The sequence below is a fragment of the Stenella coeruleoalba genome, assembly GCF_951394435.1.
Source record: "Stenella coeruleoalba genome assembly, chromosome: 9".
Taxonomy (NCBI): Eukaryota; Metazoa; Chordata; class Mammalia; order Artiodactyla; family Delphinidae; genus Stenella; species Stenella coeruleoalba.
In genome coordinates, this window is record NC_137155.1 from 52,956,552 (window position 1) to 52,980,230 (window position 23,679).

The following is a 23,679-nucleotide window of genomic DNA, read 5'->3' on the forward strand; positions in this document are numbered from 1 at the left end:
AAGTACAGAGTTTTTTTCCAGCTACGGAGAATCAGAGTGATGGCAGCAGGAGAAGAAATTGCTGGCTTTGAACATAGAGATGGGAAGCCATGAGCCAACGAACATAGGCAAATTCTAGAAGCTGGAAGAGACAAAGTAATGGGCTGTCCTTTAAATCCTCCTGAAAGAAAGCAGCCCTACCTACACCTTGATTTTAGCCCAGCAAGACCTCTGTGGGAGTTCTGACCTACAGACCTGAAGAATAATAAATTTCTGTTGTTTGAAGCCACTAAGTTTGTGGTAATTTGTTACAGCAGCAATAGGAACCTAATATCCATAAGGTCTAGGCTGAACATAAATATCCTTCGGATTTCTATATAACAGATAAAACATAATTTCCTCTATTATTTAATGCCTCTCCCTCTTACTTTCTGCAATCTTGAAGAAAGTGGTGTAACTGCAGTGCTCGGTATTTCTCTGTTGGCAATCAGTTCTATCCTCATCATTCCTCTCTCCTTGGGGACTGGAACCCATAAACTGTGCATCCCAGAGCTCCTTGCCAGCTGGTTTCTGGTTAGGTCTGCCAATGGGAAGACTGGTGTCAGAGTGGAAGTGAGGAAAAAGAAAGAAAGCCATGATTTTCCTTCTTCGGCTTGTCCAGCCACCTTGGCACTTAGCGCTCACGGGTTCTGGTACTGGTGGCGGCAGCACCAGACAACTGCTGGCCTCTGCAGCAGCAGCACAGTGGTGCCAGCAGCATCCAGTTGTAGGCACCAGCCACTCAGGCAGCAAATCCACCAGCCCCAGTGGGACTGCAAGCTGTTGGATGACTGCAGAGCAGTGGTGACGTGGTGGCAGAAGCAGCATCACCACCAGAGTAAGGCTTGTAGGGTTTAGGTACCACTTTCTCCTTTGCTCCTCCAACCCTAGAGGCCGCAGTGATTTCCTGCAGTTACTAACCTCTGGGTAATAGCATCTTCCCCTTTTCTCTCCCTCAGCCTTTTCAACACATTTGTAAACAATTCCTTGCATTGCTTCCCTCTGTTTGAAAAGCTGAGAATGGTTCTGTTATCCTGACTAGACAGATACAAATGCTTTTTTGCATCATAAAGTGGCAAATGAAACAAAATGACTGAATATTTTCCGAGCAGAATGTATGTGCACAAAAGTTTATACCTACACATGGACCTTAATATTTGCTCATAATGTGAACATAGGTGTAACATATACAATCCTCAGTTACCTAGTATGTCCTCACTTCAAATATTTTACTATTAAAGCAGGTTGTTATTGGGGAGAGAAAAATACATGATTGGTTCCCTAGAATTTTCAAAGGCAGTGAAATAAAGATATTTAAACACGGTAAGAGGGTGAATACTTATCATCACAAAGTTAGTAGTTTTAGATTAAATATCTATCTGTATGGAAAGGAAGAGAAAAATTCCTTCCACATGGCAGCAAGATCATAAAAACAATTTATCTGCTTAACTCAATTCGCTTTGACAAAAACAGGACAAATGGAAAAGCCACTTCAAATGTATCCTTGTCTTGAATTAAAGGTGTATCAGGAAAGTAGGGCACAGTGAGCATTTTCATTGTGAAAGTTGTGAAAACCCGGGGTTTCTTTTTGCAAGTGTTGCGTTAAACAGAAAGCTAACCGGCCCCCACGCCTATACTTGTCTTCCAAGAAAACACAACTACGGTAAAGAGCCATCTTAAAGTACCATCCAAAGCAGCAACAGTTTCAACAATTTGATACAAGTGCTAAGTTTGCAGTAGGTGCTTAGAACACTTTAAGGGGTCAAGGAAACCTGTTCGTAACAGAACAATCCACGTGCTGCAGGAGTAACAGAACAATCCACGTGCTCCAGGAGGAACCATCGACTGTCTTCATTTCACGCTTACTATGCACCAGAAAATCTGCTAAGCACTTAGCATCCATTTGCTCACGCACATCTTCCAATGGCCCCGTAAGGCGAGTAGCATCACCAATGAACAAGCTGTAGCTCTTAGTACTGAAGTAGTCATACAACTAGTTAGAGCTGGAGTCAGAGGTCAAACCAGTTCAGTCCAACTCAAATCTATATGCTTAACCACTTCTCTATACTTAATATATGAAGGGAAAATATCCATGCTCTCACCTTAAAAGTGTAGGGGTGGAGGAGTAAATGCATAAAACAAGGGAAAGTATGTAGATAGACGGCACCGTAAAGCCCTCCTCACATCATGGTTTTTTTATTTTAAATTTTTGATATAAAAACATGCAACCTTGGTCACCATACAACACTAGAAGGGATACATTTTTAGTGGCATTTCAGAGATCCAGAGAGGTACCTCATCTAAAGAAGTTACTATTACCTTGGGTCTTCACTGTTATTATATTAATGGTGTCTAATACCTTCTGAGAAAATTTTCCTAACAAAGACAAAATGAGTTTTTATAATTGATTCAAAACATTCTAAAAACCCTCCATTTTCTTTTGCTTTCTGGATACAAATGTTATCTACCCTTAAAGCAAGAAAACCCTCATTCAGCCAGACCACCCCCGGTTACCCTAAAACATCAAAGAGGAGTATTTTGAGTGAAACTTAAATCATAATATCATTCTTGTGTGCAGATCTATAAAGTTAATTCTCAATTCTTCTCTCTTTATACAGCCTAGGGTTTTTGTTTGTTTGTTTGTTTGTTTTTGCAGTACGCGGGCCTCTCACTGTTGTGGCCTCTCCCGTTGTGGAGCACAGGCTCCAGACGCGCAGGCTCAGCGGCCATGGCTCACGGGCCCAGCCGCTCTGCGGCATGTGGGATCTTCCCGGACCGGGGCACGAACCCGTGCCCCCTGCATCGGCAGGCGGACTCTTAACCACTGCGCCACCAGGGAAGCCCTATACAGCCTAGTTTTAATGGACTTACACAGGAAACTAAGATTAATGATGATTCAACTCCAGTACTCTTATTTTCTTGTTTATAAATCATTTCTGATTTTTGTTTGTAACAATAGCAGAAAAAGCCATGGTTTCCTCCTATCTCACACAACCCACAGGAAGTAATTAGAAGTACTCATGCCAGGACTACAGACTGTTTACTTCTGTACTAAGATTAAAAGCCATATTTCTACCTGAGATGGTTTCCTTATTTCGTTGTTACATAGCCTACAGGAGCAGACGTGGTTGACCCTTACCTGCCAGTCCTGCCTTGTCTTGTACCCCCTCAGTCCCTCAGCCCACATGCAAATCCCAGGCCTGGGAGTCTTTCTCTGGGTCCTGCCTCAAGGCTCTGTGTCAGGATAATTCCTATTCATTCTTCATGTCTCAAATTAGCCATCATTTACTCTGGGAATTTTTCCATGGTCCTAGCACTAGGAGGGTTATCCCTCTTTAGAATCAGTTACTTTTTCTTCAGAAGAACTTGTATATTTATAACTAGGGGTATTGTGAAATAAACATCTGTTTACTGCTTATCTTCATTCTCTGTCTGTAGTCTCCACTGGGAGAGATACCAACCATGTCGATTGTGTTTACCTCACTATCATCAGCACCTTGGACAGTGCCCAACATGTAGTAAGGGCCCCAAATCATTTGTGAAAACTTAGGATCTGAACTCCATCAGCTTCAAGGCAGAGCTATAACTGCCCTGAGAATTTTCCACTGGGAACCCGGGGTGACAGGTGTGTATATCTTCCAAGCAGGATAGCATAGACCTCTTCCAACCAGGGCCCTTTAGGTCCTCCTCGTTCTCTTGGGGCCTTCCTCTTGGTGATCTCCACTCTCTAGGAGCCCCTAAAGCCCTTCCAAAGCTGAACTTTGAAGTAAGACTCATCTTCACTGCTCCCTTCCTATGCTTTCATTTCCTCGGTGGTCTCCTTCTTTTTCTTTTAGGGACCTAACACCTGAGGTATTAGGTTATGAGAAGAATCTTTTCCAGGTTCTTTATTCACATCAAAGACTAAGTCAGTAGCAGGATGAAGAGATGTTTCTTATGTATATTTGCAGTTAGCAGCATCTAAATTGAAACGTCTGGCATCGGCCACTAAGAACAGAAGATTCTCCAAAGAATAGAGACAGGACCTTCTCTATGGGGGTGGCCAACCATGCCTCCCCCACATACAGAACCTCAAGGGAAAGGGAGGCACTCAGGCCCTCACACCACCACATGAAGCCCTGTCTAGTGCTCTGATGCTTTCTCTCTTCTAGGGACTATGTCTACCACATCCCTTCATCCCTCAGCTGATTAGACTTTCAGTGCTGGCCTTGTAGGCTACATCCCACAATAATGTCAGCAGGATCACAGGAACCCTGACTTCAATTGCTGTCATTTCCTTGGTCAGCTGAAGTTTAAAAAAAAGAAAATTTTACTAAGATCCAAAGGAAAACAAAACAAAAGGACAAAATGATAAAGCCTAGAGATAAAAGTTTAGAATTGTCTAGGTCAAAATTACTTTTAAACTCTGACCTAAGTGCTCAGTGCCATGGGCCAACTGAACCACATTCTCTGCTCATCCATTTCAGATGCTCCCCCCCACCTTCTTTCTTCTGCTTTATCCAAAGGAGTTTGGTCACTTACCAAAGCTGGTCGGTAGAACTACTTCCCAGGAGTATTTGGTGCATGAAAAATATATCTTCTTTTCCCCTAGTGTGATTTATCTTTCAGTTTTGCTACATGGCCAATAAGGGTTGGGCAAATAGCAGACCCTTACAATACTTGTTAAATATGATTGGATGAATAAGTGAATGAATGACTTTGACTCCTCAATTGAAATGTTCTTCTGTTTTCAATTCTAGAAATCTTAGGCTTCTCCCAGACCAGGCTCCTCTATCTAGATTTCTGTCCCACACATTGCCTATTTCCCATCAACTCTAAAGTCTCCTCAGGGACTCAGCTCAGGAAAAAACTTGAGCTTCCTCGAGCTTATTCACGAAGGTGTTCTGAAATCCCAAAGTCACCTTAAAAACTGCAAACTTAGAGTGAAAGTAATATCTAATCAATGTCTAGTGATGGAATTAACTGGCAATGTGTCAAATAGTTAATTGAGTTACTCTGCATAAGATATATGCATTTTAATTATGTTTTGGAAACAGCGGATACTTACCCTTCATGGTCCACCTAAGTGGTATTCAAATCAAAAAGCTACAGGGCTTATGCCCAGATGTGTCTTCCCTGCCCAGCATTCTTGCCCAGATACAGAGGAAAAGGAGGAGGCTTTCACTATCCAAGAGCTTCTCTCCCCCACCTTTAGGAGCCTTTTACCTAGCTCCTAAGATCTCCTTTGAACAAAGAATACATGGAAAAATAAAACAACAACTACAGCAACATGAAAACCACTGGTCAAACATTAGTGACTTGTTTCCAAACAGACGGGTAAGAAACCGTGAGGTTGAAGGTCCTTCCATACTTCATCACACCCAGTGCTCATCACAGTCAGAAACTGAACCTTAGAACTAGTCTTATATTCATGACTTAATGAAGAATTTAAAACTTTATGTTCCCAAATTTTTGTCACACAAGTAGATCAGAAGTTGTATTCCAGTTACTGTCTACTGGATCTAATTCTAGGATCTGCAGATTAAGTGATGCTTATATACTATATAAGTCCACGTAAGACCACTCCCTATGAATATGTTTATGCCAATTATAATTTTTCTCCAGTTATGTGTTCTCACCTATTCTGTTCCTTGTGGAAAACTGATTTTCTCTATCACTTTCAGGGGTGGAGTCTATTCTGATGATCACAAAGGACGGAACTGAGTGTGATTTTTTTAAAAAAATTACAGCAAAGTGACACTGTTGGAAGGAACACATAAAGGAAAATGTACTGCAGTTTATTACTTTTCCTTTATAATGTAATTTCACAAATCTTCCTTCTATAATCATAAGAAAGCATCATCAGTGATCGTCACTAAAACTTCTTCCAGCAACATAATGCAGAACTCTTGAACTCATATCATGTAGCATATGGATATTGGAAGATGAGCATTACATTTGATTGAAAATACACGATAAGTTCTTTAAACATATTTAAATTCATTTAATTTAGGATTGATTAATATAAGCATTGTTTGGGTTTTATCTATAATCTCCTTGGCAATAATCCTGTTTCCATAGTAACACAAACTTGTATTTTACCTTTGTGCGTGCGTGTGAAATTTTAACAACTTTTGCAATAAAGTTTACACATCATTTGCACATAACTTTCATTTTTTATGAGAGTTCCAAGCTAGAGGTTTCTTTCTTTTAATCATTTACTATTTTTCCACTAAATACATAATTCACATCTCCCCTCAAATAACGAAAACTCAACAGAGCCATTCCTAACGACTCTCAAGAGATATCGAAATCTACATGATGGTCAGATCTTTGCATTTCAACATGTACAATTAAGGGAAAGATAATGAAATACTTCACAAATGTCACCTTGGATATAATCCCTGTGCTGTATTAGCATAAATCCATTCATACTTACCAAATCAGTATTCTTTTTTTGGGAGATAATTATATATTTATAAAGCATTCTTATTTAAAGTTACAAAAGAAATGGTGATTTTACAACAGGAGAAATAATTACAAGAAATTCCGATTTTATTACATGCTGTGAAAAACAAAAATGATCCAATTTTAGCTGACTATGGATTTGTTGAAGTCAAGTAATAAGAAGCCTGGTTCAAGAACACTAGATCATAAAGAAAAAGTATATCATCATCATGAACAGGAAAGTAAAAGGGACATAAATGTAATTATCTTCTTTTGTTCATTTGTTTCAACTAGTTAAGTTAGCTGTGGTCAGTCAAAGTGAAGTAGGACAGTAAGCAGATGAAACATTGTCTAGTTACCTATCCCCACCCAAAAAGAGGGCCTTGCTGTCAGTTGAGCTGCAAGTACATATGTTTTTTACTACATCCTTTTTAATATCATTTTAAAAAAAAAAGGCAGTTTATAATCTGGCGTTAGGACAATAGTTGCCTTTGGGTTGGGTGGTGCTTGGTAAGGGGCACGCCTGGGGCTACCAGGAAGTTGTAATATTCTATACTACATCTGAGGCATTAAAAAGCTGTACACTTATGATTTGTGACAATTTATATATTATATTATACTTCACTACAAAAGTTAAAAAATAATTTTCCATTTAGATACCACTATGTCTAGAATAGAAAATGGTGAAGATTTCATGAAATTATAATTTCAACTCATCCCATCACTTTTTATTTATAACTAGCTTTTTTTGCCCCCTAGGAAATGTTCAGATATCTAAATCAAAGACTAAACAAACTAAGAAAGATAGCATTAAAATGTGCCTTTAAAATGATCTGGTTTTGTGTTCTTAAGTTTATCTTCTGTATAAATGATGTATACAGTGTAAAAGGGAACTATCTGGAAAAAGCAGACATGATTTGAAAGTGTGAATGATATTTGTCTAAATATATGAAAATATTTTATTGAGTTTACCACGTTTCAAGAATATAAGAAACATCAGTATATTGTACTTCAAAACATCTATCACATTAAAAAGTGTAATCAAGCATTTTGAGTTGTACAAAGTTCAATTAATATATAAGAAAATAAAGCAAGTGATGTACATGGAAGAAGGTTAGTTAGTTCTCACAAATTTTTCAGTCCTTTAATGAAAAATCACTAACTCTCTCTGAATAGTTGAAAGGATGTTAACACTGAAGAGGTTGTAGATCTATCCTTTTGCTTCCAAAGGGCATGCTGAGGACCAGTGAGTGAATGGAAGGAGGCAGAGACATTTGGGGAGGGCAGAGGAGACATAGCATTAATTATACTAGTCTCACTAGAGGATCAATCACGTTGGTGAGCAGAGAGGTCCCCTACCACTGGAAATGTTCACCCATGTTAAGAGTAGTTATGTTCGTTTCCTATGGCTTCTCTGACAAATTACCACAAACTTTCTGGCTTAAAAGACAACAAATTTATTATCTTATAGTCCATTAGATCAGAAGTCTTACTAAGCTAAAATCAAGGTGTTAGCACGGCTGTGATTTTTCTGGAGGCTCTATGGGAAAATCGATTTACTTGCCTTTTCTAGCTTCAAGAGGTCGTAAGCATTCCTTGGCTTGTGGCCCCTTCCTTTATCTTCAAAAGCCAGCAGCACAGCATCTCAAAGCTCTCTCTCTCTGGCTCTGACACTCCTGCCTCCCTCTTATAAAGGTCCTTGTGATTCCACTGAGCTCACCTGCATAATCCAGGAAAACCTTCTCAACGTCTTAATTTAGTCACATCTGTACAGTCCCTTTTGCTATGTAAGTTAACAGAGTCAAGGGTGTTGAGGATTATAATGTGGACATTTTTGGGAAGTCATTATTCTGCTATCATAGTGCTATATGAAAATATATACAGGGGGAGGCTAAACCAGATTGCTAAGAGTCCTTTCAATGTTTATATCCACTAAATAAGACAAAGAAGTCAAATATTTGTTAACAACTGTAGCAAAAGAAACTGACCATACAAAAGACCTGATTCTCTCCACTCTGGAGACTATTACTATCTTTCTGTATGTCCACTGGAGATGGCTGGATATTTTAGCTAAAGTTCATTGTTCAGAAGAAGTTCAAGCTTCTTTTGTGAACAGTGACCATATCCTGACTAATCCAAGACAAAAAAAGTACTAGCAAAACCTTGCTGGAAAGTGTGTGACTGATAAGTTGGAGAGGGTTGGCAATTATGCAATAACCACCCTGTAGCTGCTCCAGGATGGTGCTTTCTCAAGGGATACAGTGGCCAGTGATCAGGAAATTATTGTCTCTTTTTCAAAAGAAAGAAAAATGAGAGTGAGAAAAGGAGAAATGGTGTGTGAACCACTATTTTTCCTCCTTACGACACACTCCTAAATAGGAAGGGAATGGTCAAGTTCCTAACTTGTAATTCGTTTCACATAAGCTACTAAATATGTGCCAATGAAAAATATGGCTTGACTAACTCAGGTATGAATTTCATCCATTTATATATAGCCAATCTTCAGCCTCTTGTGGCCTTTAACAAAAGATGTTCAGAAACGGTTACACGGAATAAAGCACTCTGCAATTGGGAATAATAGGAAGTATTAAATTATACTTGAGGCAACTGACCACAGGATCTTGGTAGAATTGAAAGTAAGAAGGATCACCATGAAAACAGTGGCCACTTAATCCAGTAGAACAGTTTGCATTCTAAAAGATTCTGACTAACTACTTGGGAAAAAAATTCTCTAAGGAAAAGTTTTCTTCTTGGAGCTACCAGCAGGAACAAAGGGAACATATTTATACCAGTTAAATTTCTATTGAAATCCTTTTGTTTTCTATTGAAATCAATAATAAACCAGAAGCTGTGCTTAGCTCTGGGGATATAAGGACAATGGCAAACACAACCCCAAGGATCTCACATCTCATGGCGAAATGGAGACCAATAAACAAACACAATTCAGTGATTATCAAGGCAAGCAATGGATGTGACTAGAGCCTGAAAAAGAAGCACCTGACCCACGAGACAAGGGAACTTCGTGTAGACTCACATGAGGACCCAACTCTTTAATTAAGTCTGAAAGAATATATAAGATATGTCCCAAAAAATGATGGCAAAAAGAGGATTTGTAGCAGACAGAACAGCATAGGCAATGACATAAAGGTCTATAAACACCCATCACAGTCAAGAGCTTTGAGTAGCTCAGTATGGCTGGACCATAGGATCAGGTGGGAGAAAAGAGTTAAAGCTGAAGAGGTAGGTGGGGGCTAGATCATGAAGACTCTTAGATATCACCCAAGGACTATGAACATGTTCAGATACTAAGAAAATACGTAGTATGGACACCTCTTTGTCTCTTGACTTCACATTTAGATGAAGCAAATCAACAGGGAGGGTCAGATTTCAGTGAGCCTCCTCCATCCCCTCCGTCATTCAATAAGGCGTTCAATAGTTATCTTCTCTTTAGAATCTGGTATTTATATCATTCACAAAGAGGAAATGCATATCACCTTTGCTTGCCAAGGAACATGTTAGGGAATATAATTATTCATAGCAAAATGGAGATCTGAAAAGGACACATGTGGGGGGAAATTGACGGTATTTTTCTGTTGCTGGGAGGTAACACGAGACAAATGAAGTGCTGTGTAATAGCTGTGAGAAAGAGGGCAGGGGAAGAACACTGGTAGGAGGTGGGTTCTGAATGGAGATATGGGGGAAGCTCTAAATTCTGAGCTAGAGATGAATGTTACGTGTGGATGGTGGACAGAGAAGGAACCTGCAGGCTTGGGTGGGGCAGCAGACAGAACGGGGTGTCTCTCACCATTTGCAGGGGCCTGTGCCTCTGGAGTTCGAAGTATATGCCATCATTTATACAGGAACCAAAAAAGACGCTGGAAAAAAACAGTGACCATGCTAATGAAAGGAATAAGGATCAATGGCAAGAAGAATAACGGGGAGGGAAAAGACTGTTTAGAAAAACAAAATAAATTGGCAGTACGCGTTTCAAAATAAACTATGTTCTGCCTCTTACACCCACACAAAAGTGAAAGCAAACTTGCCAAAAGGAATCTGCCAATTCTCAAAGCAAAAAATTGGCAGCCCTAATTATATTTGCTACAAATGAACAAAATGCATCTTCTCCGGGAATCACGCTCAAGACTGTCCAGTCTAAAATCCTGAGCAGCATCCCTAGAGTTGGAGGGTCTATATTTTATTATTTATTTATAGCCTGCTTGCTTTCACAGCAGACCTAAGTCATCTAAAATAAACTTTATACGTTAAAACAATAAATATAAATTTAAAAGAATGAAAGTCATGGAAAATAAAATTAAAATAAGAGCTAGACCGGGAATAGGAGATGAGTAGGGGTGAGGACATCATGCTGTTTTGAAGGCCAACGTCAATCCCCATCACGTGTGAAGCACACATTTGTCTCTCGGTTTCCCAACAGCCAAAGAAGAAAGGAAAGATAGTTAGCTCTATAGCTTTCTTTATATGTGAAGGAAAATTACACTGTCAGTTTTTTAGAAGCTAACATTTAAATTTTAGGTATCAAATTTGAATGAAAGAAGCATTTAGTTCAATGCATGTTATCAGGGGTCCATTTCGGGAAAAGTAGGATCATTAGTGAATATTTTTAAAATCCCTTTCCATTTTAAATACTGTATAATATTCCTTTGCATTTTTTGTCTTCAATAAGCTAACAATGTCTTAGTTACAACTGAGAATGCTGTCTAACTATGGAGTAATTCATCTTTCCACAGTTTCTTTTCACGTCCAATAAGTATTTCCAATGCAAGAGAGACTCTGGAACTCGGTGATTTATATATTCCTATTATCATCATAACTCTACACTGCATGAGAACATATCAAATATTTAATTTCTCTCTCTAGACCTATCCACTAAGTAAGCCTGATTTACAAAATCTGTCTACAAAAGGCTGCCACCTGTCATTTTATAGGAATTACCTGGAACACTATATTTGTTAAAACCAAAAGACATTTTCAAACAAAGTAGCATTTTTATTTCAATTTTGATTCAAATTATTTTCTACAAAATATGTACATATGTACTAAAGAATTATTCTGCCAATGTGTATTTTGACAAACCAAATTCATACTGAAATGCACTTCATAAAGTTATTCAAAATATATATTACTCTTCTTGATCTTTGCTCCCAGTACAGCCTTAATCCTACTGACATCTCAAACCCTATTAATATTTAACACATGGAAAGTATGTATCTTAGTGCATATACATTATATAACAAAGATTTCACAGTTACAACTAAGGCTAATTTTTTAAAAAAAACTACAAATGATTAAGTTCTATGCTAAATACCATCCCCGTTTAGCCTACACATGATGAAAATACATTTTATTTTGTTTCCAAAATATAGGGCAGAAACCTAAAATACAGTTTATCTTAATTGTAAGTCTAAAAGAAACAAATCAAGAGACTGACTCGTCAAATTTTAATTGTGAAATAAATGTAGTATGAGCTAATAAAGTCACACATTATAGCACTCAAATACTTACTGGACTCTTCTTATCATGAAAACCTTCTGAAGTTACAGAAACATAAATTAAGTCCTAGAAAGTTGAGACTTATTTTGGAAAGCATAATGCCAACTACAAGTTTCCGAAATCAGTTAGCTGGGGGAGAGAAGAAATGGGTTGAAGAGGCAACTAGAGGACAGGAGACTGCTTAATACAATACTTGACATAAAGAAAACATGCATTGTAAGAATTGTAACTGAGTCTTCTTTACTGAAAACATCTGAAAGTTTCAACATAAAAGGCAGTATATGTATTCATGAATTAAAGAAGAGGAGGCAGGTGCCTTCTCTACGGGAGAGCATATCTTCATAATCATATTTGGTACATGAAAAGTGCATCAGTTTGAGAGCATTTTTGGATGTGTTTAACATGTACTTATTAAGCATAAGTGAAATACATGCAATTATTATAGGCATTAGAAAAAAGAGCAAGGTTGTAACTGCACTCATTTCCTCATAAGGGATTCTCTGAATAGATACATCCTCAAGGTAATTAATCTTTTCTAGAACTTCTTTCAGTTATACATATACACTGATAATTTTTAAAAGAGAACTTTATAGAATCTTTTAGTCCATTTAAAATGCTTGTTTGTTTGTATGCCACCTCCTTCAATTAGGTAATTTAGTGAGATATATAACTTAGAATAAGATCACTAAACAAAACAAAATAACAAGTAAACAACAACATCCAAGGACCCTGATCTGTTGCTGAGATGAAAATCCCAAGAATTTCCTTCACATCAAATATTTCAGAGGAAGACAACAGACATTCCCAGAAACAGATATTCCTGGTGTCTATCTATAGTGTTCCCAGGAATAAGCACTTCTTAAGAAGTATCACTCTAATAAGCTAACCATGTACCACAGAAAAAATATAAAAAAATGATTATCATTAACATTTAATCACTACATATCCTGAATGATAGTCTTAATACTGACCACACACAGATTAAATAAACTATAACAAACCACACTTGTCTCTAAATTTGAGATGATATTTTACATTACTTAAGATAACTAAGAATCTATTCAAATATATTTTTGACACTACAAGAGGATATTACTTGTTTATTTGAATTCAAACATGGTGGTAAAAGAACTTTTAAGTTCCTGGATTGTAAGTTTTACCTTTAACATATCTGACAGTAAAGATTATAACGTAATATATAGGTAACTTCCTATACTTGAGCACTGGTAACAATGTGTGTATCTACATCTCTATCTATGTGTAAATACGCGCGCATGTGTGTATGATTTTTAAAGTCATCATTCATTCATATTATAGATTTGGAATATGGTGGGGGATAAATATCCTAAAATGTGGGAGGGTATAAATTTACTTTCTAAAATTGAAGACTTACCAATAAGCACTATGCAATACTCTCTGTCACTTTTCTTTAATCTATCCCTGGATTTAAAGTAACATAAACTAACTCAAATCAATTATTCACATCCTAATTAGGATGAAAAGCAATAAGCTATTTTTTTCATACCAAGTCACCAAAAAGAAGAGAGATGTAACAGATAAGACATTTGCATGTTTTCACTTTGAAGATAGGAACTGCATTTCACTCTAGGATTTTCAGTTCACTGATCTGTGAAAACTGTTTGGGAAAACAATGCTTTATTTATTTCTCAAGTATCCCATTGAGTATTTACTACAAGAGTTCCATATAATGATTCAATGTTTTCTAAATGAAATTCTTTGAAATAAAAGTGTATATAAATATAATCATTGCCTTTTTTACTGTTAGTTTAATATCACGTGTTCAGATTCTACAGACGTGATTTGAACATGACAAATTATACAATTGCTTTAAATATATACCTGAAGAATTATAAGACACTGACATGTTAAATTCATATTACCCAGGTGTATTTATATCAGAACTACCAAAGAAGAAACTCATTATAGGAAAAAAGAAGTGTGGTTTTTCTCCATTCTATAAGAAAGTTACAAAATAGTCTTATTCAATAACTGTGTTATGCGCTACTTTTAAACAGCTCTACTAAAGCAGAAAAGTATGGATTAAAATAGGCAGAACACTCAGATTGAAAAAGTAAGAACCAAAGTTGAGATCATTGTAGAATTTAGTGACAATGAGTTAAATCAGTGAGTCATACCCCAATCCATAATCCCAGATAAACTGAGTTTCAGTGACTGGAAATAACTAAGTCATTGACATAGAGGTCAATCTGAGGCCATTCTGGGAACTAAGTCTGGAAAAAAATTACTGTCAGAGTAGATATATAGTTTAATAAAAAATAAATGACTGTATACTATGGATCTGTGAGTTTAATATTTGTACTGATTAAAAAAAATCAATAAACTTATGTTAACCTGAAAGTAACTTGGGGGGGGTGTATTTCTGAATATTAAAAGAAAATGATGTATAACCAGCTTTCAGTTTTATGCTTTGCAACTCATTAATGAAGAAGGCAAATATAAACTCATCTGGACCAGGGAACTATTACTTAAATTCTCAAGGGTCTATGGTCCAGAAGATAGCGACCTATTTCAATTTAAGGAGAAAGACTAAATGTTATGCAATGTGAATGCATTTCTGACTTAACAACCTGCCCGTGACAGAGAATGAATGAACATCAATTTTCACATACTGCTCATCTCATGTGAGAAACTTTTCAAACCTTGAAAAAGTCATTCGAATTCCATAGCAAAATGTAAAAGAAGACAAAATAAATCACGTTTAGGAAATACCTACGCAGACTAATTCAGATATTTTAAAATGATGCAAATGTAATTTAAGTACAGTCAAATGTGTAAACACTGGAGAGAACAGCCCAGTGAATCAAAGTGTGGAACCTAGGTAAAAGTAAACGAATCAGTATTTTAGTGAAAACCAGCCCAATAATGAATAAGAATAGCGTTCTGTGGGTGTGAGCCTCTGGTCAGCCAGCAGGGCCATGTGGGTTATGGGCTGTCTTCTTACATCCACATTCATATGTCCAGTCCCTATGGGGTCACTCAGGCCCCTGGGAGATGAAGGAGCATAATGGGGCGGCAGGGGTGCGGGGTGGGAGGGAGGCAGGACACCTTTTGACCTTGTGACAGAAATTCCCTCTGCAAACCCTATAGATTTTGGAAGATTAACACCACGTTCTAACTAACTTAAATGAAACCAAACAATGTAAGAACTATGAAGTAATTCTCCCTTTACACTGTGAATGATTAAGGCACATACCCTGTAATGCACTACCCAATTCAGATTTCCACAACCAGAGAGGGTCTGGGAAGACAGCCACAGAGCTTATCAAAGGGTGGAAAAATAATCTATGAGAAAGATGGAACATTCTCGGGTTTCGAGATGAAATGAGTTTAAAGAAAAATTTGAAGAATTTAAGACTGCTCTAAGGAAGATTCTGACAGCATGGGTTGTTAAACATTAAGGTGGTTTGCTGAGACTGCGGAAATTCTGATCCTGAGAATCTTTAAAAATAGGAAAGATTCAGACTAGCTGCTCAGAAAGATTGAATGTGGGCTTTATGCATCTAAAACCCTTCAAGACGCTTCTAACCCTGTGAATTTAATTGTAAATGCCCATATAAACAGTATATTCCATCTTACACTTTTAATTCAATACTAAATAGTTGCAGGGGGTTTGCAATGACCTACTTTGTACAGTACATGAAAGCATGTGAGGCAATAGTTTTTCACAATTAGGAGTCCTAGTGATATCTCTGGGTACCTGCACTTTCTGATTTCAGATTTTTCATGCAAATCACATATAGCCCTTAATCACAGGTTTTTATAATATATTGCAGTTTTGAATAATTCATGCCGGTGAAACATTAAACCATGATGGAGAGAACCGAAAAATGAATAAATAAAAATCAGACACCTTCAATTTTCCCTCTTTATATCATACAAAACTTAAAGTACTAGTTTTCACCTTACACTAGAAAAATCGTTCTTTAAGTTTAGACCCTTAGTCACTTACTAAAAATCCAAAACTTTAAAAAATAAATCATGACTTTTTTTTCTTGAAACACATTTGAATCCTTTAAACAAAAATGATTTATAGTATGTACTAAGGGATGAACTGACAATATACTGAAGTCATAGATTCTGGTCAAAATCATTTAACAAAAAATACTTACATCAAATAGTAAACTAAATTGAATAGTTTACTAAGTTAAATAGCAGTCACTCAAATTTGCACATGAATACATCTGTATATAGTACAAAAAACTGTCTAATTCATATTTTCACAAAGAACTCTTTGGCTTTCCCTGAAGAACCTACATAGTGAAGCATTGGATTTCATCCTATCGGGATCCAACACTTTTCCTTTTGCCCGGACCCTGATGCAAAATGTTTAGAGTTTATTTTCTTATAAAGTAAATGCAGCATTATTAAACTAATCCCAACTGATGACTTCATGAAGTATGGTTATAAAGTGCCACTAAAACTTTCTATACTGACCAAATCAGCAGATTCATAACTTGACACAGCACACAGGAGCTACCTTCACAAGCCTGCACTTAAATGCATTCAGTAAATATTTGCATACCTAGCACTATAGATGCTAATGACTGTGTTGAAAATACACATGTAAACACACACCCCTCACTGTGTAACAGTCTGTCAATAAACTGTCTAAACAGACACAATATACCTACGGGCAAGGTAGCTTATCCATCACCCCCTCATTGTGCCAGGACAATATCTCTTTCTGTTTATATTGATTTTGAACGTGTGTGTGTGTGTGTGCGCGCAGGTTACCAGAGAGGGAGATCCGTTCTTGCAGAGGGGCCCTCTGAAGACTCCTTTAATGCCCCGGTAGTGCCCATTGCTGAGATGTCTCGAACTGATGACCAGGTAACAAGCCATGTGGGTTCCGGGCGGGAGGTGTAGAGTCTCAACTCCTCACCAGGCGACCAGCCGTGGAAATGTGGGCTGGTTTTTCAGCAGCAACAGTGACTGCCACCTCCGGAGAAGAAGCGGCCAGCAGTAAGCAGGGGACGCTGCAGCCGCGCGTCCCCGCTCCTCGCCCAGCGCCGGGCTCCTGCTGCCGGCAGCAGCTGCTCTGACAGCGGCGGCAGCGGCAGCCACAGAGCACTTAGGTGACCCGACGAGCCAGTCCACATGCTGCTCTGGCCAGGTGGCTGCTCAGCCGCGGACGGCGATATATATAATTTTAAGGACAACTTCCTGGGTCCGCTAGGGAATCAGCAAGTCCTCCTCTCTTTCCCTCCCGCCCCCGCCTTCTCACCCAGTGCGCGCGCAGGGGATGCTCAGGCGCGGGCGCCCAGCGTCTGGCCCGAGCGTCCGCGGCCCTGCGGCGCCGCGAATCAGCAGCAGCAGCCTGTGCCGGGAGAGTGGCTGGGGGTCCTCGGAGCGCCAGATCGCTGCCCCCCTCTGCAGTGGTGGGGAGGGGGGCGGGGGAGGCGACGGGGCAGGCTGGGGTGAGAGCTGAGAACTGGGGACGCGGAGACTTGTGAGTGGGAGCTGTTAGCGCGACGGCTCGGAGCCACCCGGGAGGCGAGGGGCACGCCCGTGGCTCGGCGTGGAGGTGACAGCTGCTGCGGCTGCTGCGGCTGCTGCGGCGGCTGCGGCGGCTGGAGGCTCTCCGGGCTGCGGGACGCGAAGCCCCAGCATCCCGCCATCAGCCGCCCTGGCCCCCTGGTCCCTCCACCCGGTCTCTGGGCCAACTTTGCACTGTGCTGCGGCGGGCGGGATGACGGGAGGGCGCGGTGGAGGAGGTGCGCAAGAGGAGAGCCTTCTCTTTACCGTCACTCCCGGCTCGCCTTCAGCATTTCTTCCGTACTCCGGCTGACAGCGCCGCAGGCGGAAGCAACAGCTCCCCAGCGAGCTGTAAAGGTGTGCTGTACATCCCCAAACAGGGCAGACAGATGAGGCGCGCTAGAGTGGGTAGTGGATGGAGGAGGAAGCAAGTTTTAGATAGAAAACTTGCGTAAGGAATAAGATGAAACATGTATACTTGTGCCTATCTTTTTTCCTATCTATCATCTATCTATCCTTTTATCATCTATTTCCAGAGTTATAAACATTTGCTTACAAGTCTTTCTGTTTCCTTAAAGAGGCAGATAGTTTTGGTCTATATAGGACATTTGTGTCTTCACAACCCCCAACAGTCACCCTTCAGAAGTGTTGTTTTTAATGGAATTTATGTCATTTACTGCAAATAAAGCCACCAGGGAGTGAGCTGCACTGAGAATTAAAGACGTGCAGAAATGTGCTCTGAAAGAAGGAAGCCCTCACAGCTGACCTAACAGGGTTGAGTGTAACCTCTCTCACCCCCTCACCTGGTCTGTGCTGGGAGAAGATGAAAGGTCACCTCCCTTCTTTTGCTTTAGCACTGCAATTAATTTCAGTCCTCTCCCCAGTTTTCTCTTCTAACACAATCCTCATTTGCATCCTGGTTGACACTGAGGACCTCTCACAAATGATAGAAACCAGTAAATGAAAGCACGTAATTAGAATTCTCCTATTCAGGCAACTCATAAAACTCTTAAGCAAAAAATAGTCCAATGAATACAACTTTTGTAACTACCCAATAAAGGCTTGACTCTCTGTTTACATTATTACAATAGCTTATATCCTTAATATTTTAAAGGTTTTAGATTGTCCTTTTCAAGTGTTTTTTTAAAGTGTTTACATACCATAAAGTGTCTTAGTATATAAGGTGAAAGTGTCAATTTCTTGCAAATTTTGAATTGAAAATTACTGAGACTGAGATAGTGCCATGTAAATTCTGTAGGAATTGTTTACTTTGTAACTATCTTGGTAAGAACTTTTGAAATTAAAATAGCAGAAACAATAGATACAACACATCCACCTTTTCCTTTCTATGAAGATGCTGGATGTGTTTAACAATGCTGTGTTTATTCAGCTTAGAGTTGTAAAATGTTTCATGAAGCTGAGAGTAAGTAATATTACTCATATACAGACATTTAGATATATTCTATGCAAAGGAAACAATGTATTTGCAAAGAATGAATTTCAAAATCAGGTGAAATCCTTGCCCCAGAAAAGTGGAATTTTAAAAGGAGATAGTGTGGCTCAGTCTATAATTACTATCTCACTCTTCATAAATGTAAGCAGCAAAACAGCATTGAGGACCTAAGTGTAAACATCCTTGAATGGACTAGAAAAATGAATGATGTCACATGCTGTAAATAACAGTTCCAAGGACACTCTGCCTTCTACAAGTGAATATGATTCCTAATAATGCTTGATTATTTTAAAGAATTAGGTATGCTTTTCTGAAAAGGACTGACTTAAGTAAATCACACAATTCAAATATACCATCCTATTATTATTTTGTTATTTAAATGATCTGTTAGCTATCCTGGTGATCTTGTTCATTTCACTATTATCCTATGTGGATTTGAGTTTTCCCATAGGAAACACAGTAATCCCTTTTACAGTAATGTTTCAAAGGCTAGAGTAATTTTCCTAAATTCTTAAAGATTTTCTAATTTCTAAAAATTATTTAATTTTTGAGGTCCTTGTTCATTAGAAATGAATGATGCGAATTCTGTTACTTTGCCATGTTTTAAAATCAATTATGGTTGTTCTCTTCTTTGCCTTCTAATTTTTTTTGCCACCCATCTTAAAATATTGAGGCAAAAAAAAATGGCACATTTGTTACTCTCAGCTGATTTTAAGAATAGTTTTTAAAACAAACAAAAGAAGAACAATTCCCTTCTTTTCCTTGCCAGATTGCGACTGATGTCTATCAGTGTGATGTCATTGTATGTAACAATTCTCCATCATTGCTGGCCTATATTTCAGATTAGTTTGCCCAATCTAAATAACAGAAATGTGTGCTTTTATTTGCAGAGTTGCTATAAATACAAAGTTCATCAGTTGTATTAACTTCTTTATTAATGGAGAGACTTTCTTCCCAACTCCAGTAATATAAAATTTTCAGAAAAAGTGAAAGAAAAGTAAAACACTTTAAGCCTATGTTAAAGCCTATCTTGTTTTAGATACAAGTCAAATCCTATTACAACAAATATGAAAAGTAAAAATCATGTGCAATTTTACAAGGCCCATTTATTTAAAGTAATATCTGATCTGATGAGTTCTCATTCCACAGAAGGGGATGTGAGCGGCAAAGGGCATGGATTTCAGCCTATAACCAATCCGACATTTCCACATGATTCCAGATTCATGGCTGAGTACCAGATGATTGATATCATGAGAAATCCTCTCTTTATCAACACATCCCAAACTGATCCCCATATCCTCATATCCACTGTCCCACCTTAGCCCAAACTGTCATTACCTCTTGCTTGAACTATTGCAGTATCCTCTTAGCTAATCTCCCTGCTTCCAATGTTGCCTCCATATACAATTTATTCTCTATATCTAACAGCCAGAGTGATATTTTTAAACATATCTTAATACATCCCTATTAAACCATCTGATGGTTTCATATCATATGTTTACAGAAAAATTGAGCAGAAAGTATAGAGCTCCCATATTTTCCCTTCCCCCTCTTCCTCCCAATTTTCCCTACTATTGATGTCTTGCTTTTGTGTGGTACATTTGTTACAAGTGATGAATTAATATTGATACATATTATTAACTAAAGTCCATAGTTTACATAAGGGTTCACTCTTGGTGGTGTATGTTCTACAAGTTTTGAAAAATGTAAAATGACATGTATCTACCATTACAGTTTCATACAGAATAGTTTCACTGCTCTAAAAATCACCTGTGCTCTACCTATTCCTCCCTCCTTTTATCCCTCTGAATCCTTAGCAAGCAACGATCTTTTTACTGTCTCCCTTTTTTGCCCTTTCAAGAATGTCATACAGTTGGAATTATACAGTATACCACTTTTTCAGACTGGCTTCTTTCATTTCGCAATATGCATTTTAAATGTCCTTCATGTCTCACAGTGGCTCGATACCTCATTCATTTTTATTGTTGGAATAGTTTAACCATTATGTTGAATTACGCCCCCACATGTCCCCCCAAATATTGAAGTACTAACCCCTTTCGAATATGGCCTTATTTGGAAATAGGTTCTGTGCAGATGATCAAGTTAGGAAGTGGTCAGTAGGGTGAGCCCTAATCCAGTATGACTGTGTTCTTATAAAGGGGGGAAATTTAGACACAGGGACAGAGGCACAGAGAACACCATGTGAAGATTGGAATTATGCTGCCACAAGTCAAGGAATGCAAAGGATTGACAGCACACAGCTAGGAGAGACATGGAAGAGAGTCTCACAGCCCTTAGAAGAAACCAATCCTGCCAACACCTTGTTTTCAAACTTCTAGCCTCCAGAATTGTGTAACAATTAATTTATGTTGTTGAAACAATCCAATTTGTGGTACTTTGTTACAGACAGCTGTAGGAAACTAATACACATTGTGTAGATGTACCACAATGTGTTGATCCATTCACCTGCTGAAAGGCATCATGGTTGCCTCCAAGTGTGGGCAATTATGAATAAATTTGCTATAAACATCCATGAGCAGATTTCTGTGTGGACATAAGCTTTCAACTCATTTGGATAAATACCCCTATCTTATATTTAGTTTTATAAGAAACTACCAAACTGTCTTCCAGAGTGGCTGTACCATCTAGCACTCCCACCAACAATGAATGATAGTTTCTGTTGGTCCACAGCACTGCATTTGGTGTTGTCAGTGTTTTGGATTTAGCCATTCTAAAAGGTGTGTAGTGGTATTTCATTGCTGTTTTAATTTGCAATTCCCTAATGACAAATGCCATTGAGCATCTTTTCATATGTTTATTTGCCATCTGTGTTTCTTCTTTGGTGAGGTGTATGTTCATATCAATTGTTCATTTTATAATTGGGTTATTTATTTTCTCATTAAGTTTTAAGAATTATTTGTATAGTTTATATACCACTCCTTCATCATCAAATGTGTGTTTTGCCACTATTTTCTCCCAATATGTGGCTTGTCTTTTTATTTATTAACAATGTCGTTTGCAGAGAAGTTTTTAATTCTAATATAGTCCAATTTATTATTTTTTTCTTTCATGGCTTGTGCTTCCAGTGCTGCACCTAAAAAGTCACCACCAAATCTAAGGTCTCCTAGATTTTCTTCTATGCTATTTTCTAGGAGTTTTATGGTTTTACATTTTACATTTAGGCCCATGATCCGCCTTGAGTTAATTTTTGTGAGAAGTATAAGGTCTGTGTCTAGATGTGTGTGTGTGTGTGTGTGTGTGTGTGTGTGTGTGTGTGTGTGAGTTGATGTCCATTTGTTCCAGCAACATTTGTTGAAAAAACTGTTCTTTTTCTATTGAATTAGCTTTGCTCCTTTGTCAAAAATTGATTGGCTGGATTTGGGGGGGATATTTATTTCTGAGCTCTCTATTCTGTGCCATTAATCTCATTGTATATTCTTTCACCAATACCACTCTTTTTTTGATTACTACAAGAATCTATTTTTTAGCACTTTAAACTATTAGATATTTTAATATTTTTTGTGTATTTATGTATTGACTATTTCTCATTCTTGAGTGACAACTATGAAAGCAGAGAATGTCTCCATTTTGTCCACTTCTGTGGTCCTAACACCTAAAACAATACCTTGCCGATGCAGCAGTTCTTATTTGACATTTGGGAAGTGAATGAATAGGTGTTTTCTATTTTAACCTGCTAATAGCACAGTTCATTTATTTCTGTATTATCACATGCATTTGTGTGTACACATACATATATAAGAAACTCTGAAATTTGGTTTTTATTAGTTTTAGTTTGCATAGTTTTTTTAGGTCTGCATCCTAAGAAACATTTGGTCAAATTCCACTATTTCCTCTACTTAAACTAAAATAATTCCACTATTATTAAACACCATTTGAACTCTTAACTTCTCCTCCCAAATGCCATGCTTTATAGCCTGATTCTTGGAAAATTAACTATTGTAGAAACTATGTACTCACTGAACTAAAGTCTTTATTATTTGGTGGCCAGAGATTTGGCATTCTTAAGTGCATGACACCCCAAAGTGACATTTCTTATCCCTTAAACTGATTAAGTCCATCAAGGCAAAAGAGGTCTGGTTAGCAGAACTCAGACTTTAAAATGGAGAAGATCTTAGACCAGGGTTCCATACTGGGTGCCACACTGGGCTGGGAATGTGAACCTGTGAATTATGCTGGTGTAGGAAACAACAGGGACCATGGTGGGCATCTCATGTGGGCAGCTACTGAGAGTCTCAGGTAAATGAGATTTCAAGAAGAATGTTGCAGAATCCTTGTAGTAATTTAAGAAAAATAATAAATCAGTATTTTTATACAAAATAACCTAGTATTTAAATATTGGTAACTAATAGAGTGTATTTTTAATACAGTGGGAGTTTTCAACAAAAACACAATATTATGAGTGAAAAGGCGAGTTGCCCTGGGAGAAGAAACAGACAACATAGAGACACAATAAAGAATTTACATCTAGAATATATAAAGAACTACAAATCACTATAAAGAATTAAAAAGTAAGAGAGAGACTTCAATGAAACTCGACCAAGGAAGATACTGACACAGTCAATAACCATAAGATGCTCAATTAATTACTCATCAGAGAAATGTAAATTGAAGCAGCACTACACACCCTCCAGAATGACTAAAATTTAGAAAGCCAAAGCATTAAATTGTGGTGAGGATCTGGCATTATCTTATATCACTGGTGGGAGTTTAAATTGGAAAAAACAATTTGGGAA

General features: G+C 38.0%; 1 protein-coding gene across 4 annotated transcripts in view; it reads right to left on the bottom strand.

Annotated features, from left to right (window-relative positions):
* Window positions 1–23,679, bottom strand: part of ZNF804B (zinc finger protein 804B) — a gene marked incomplete at its 3' end in the record, with an annotated part of 871,582 nt that overhangs the window by 476,824 nt on the left and 371,079 nt on the right. The window contains exon 1 of one of the 4 annotated variants that reach the window (XM_079931429.1): window positions 16,732–17,049. The exons of the other annotated variants lie outside the window; for them this stretch is intronic. Within the exon in view, the coding sequence (XP_079787555.1) occupies window positions 16,732–16,839 (108 nt within the window). The 5' untranslated portion in view covers window positions 16,840–17,049. Of the gene's footprint in view, window positions 1–16,731; window positions 17,050–23,679 lie in introns of those variants that run through there. 4 annotated transcript variants of the gene reach the window in all.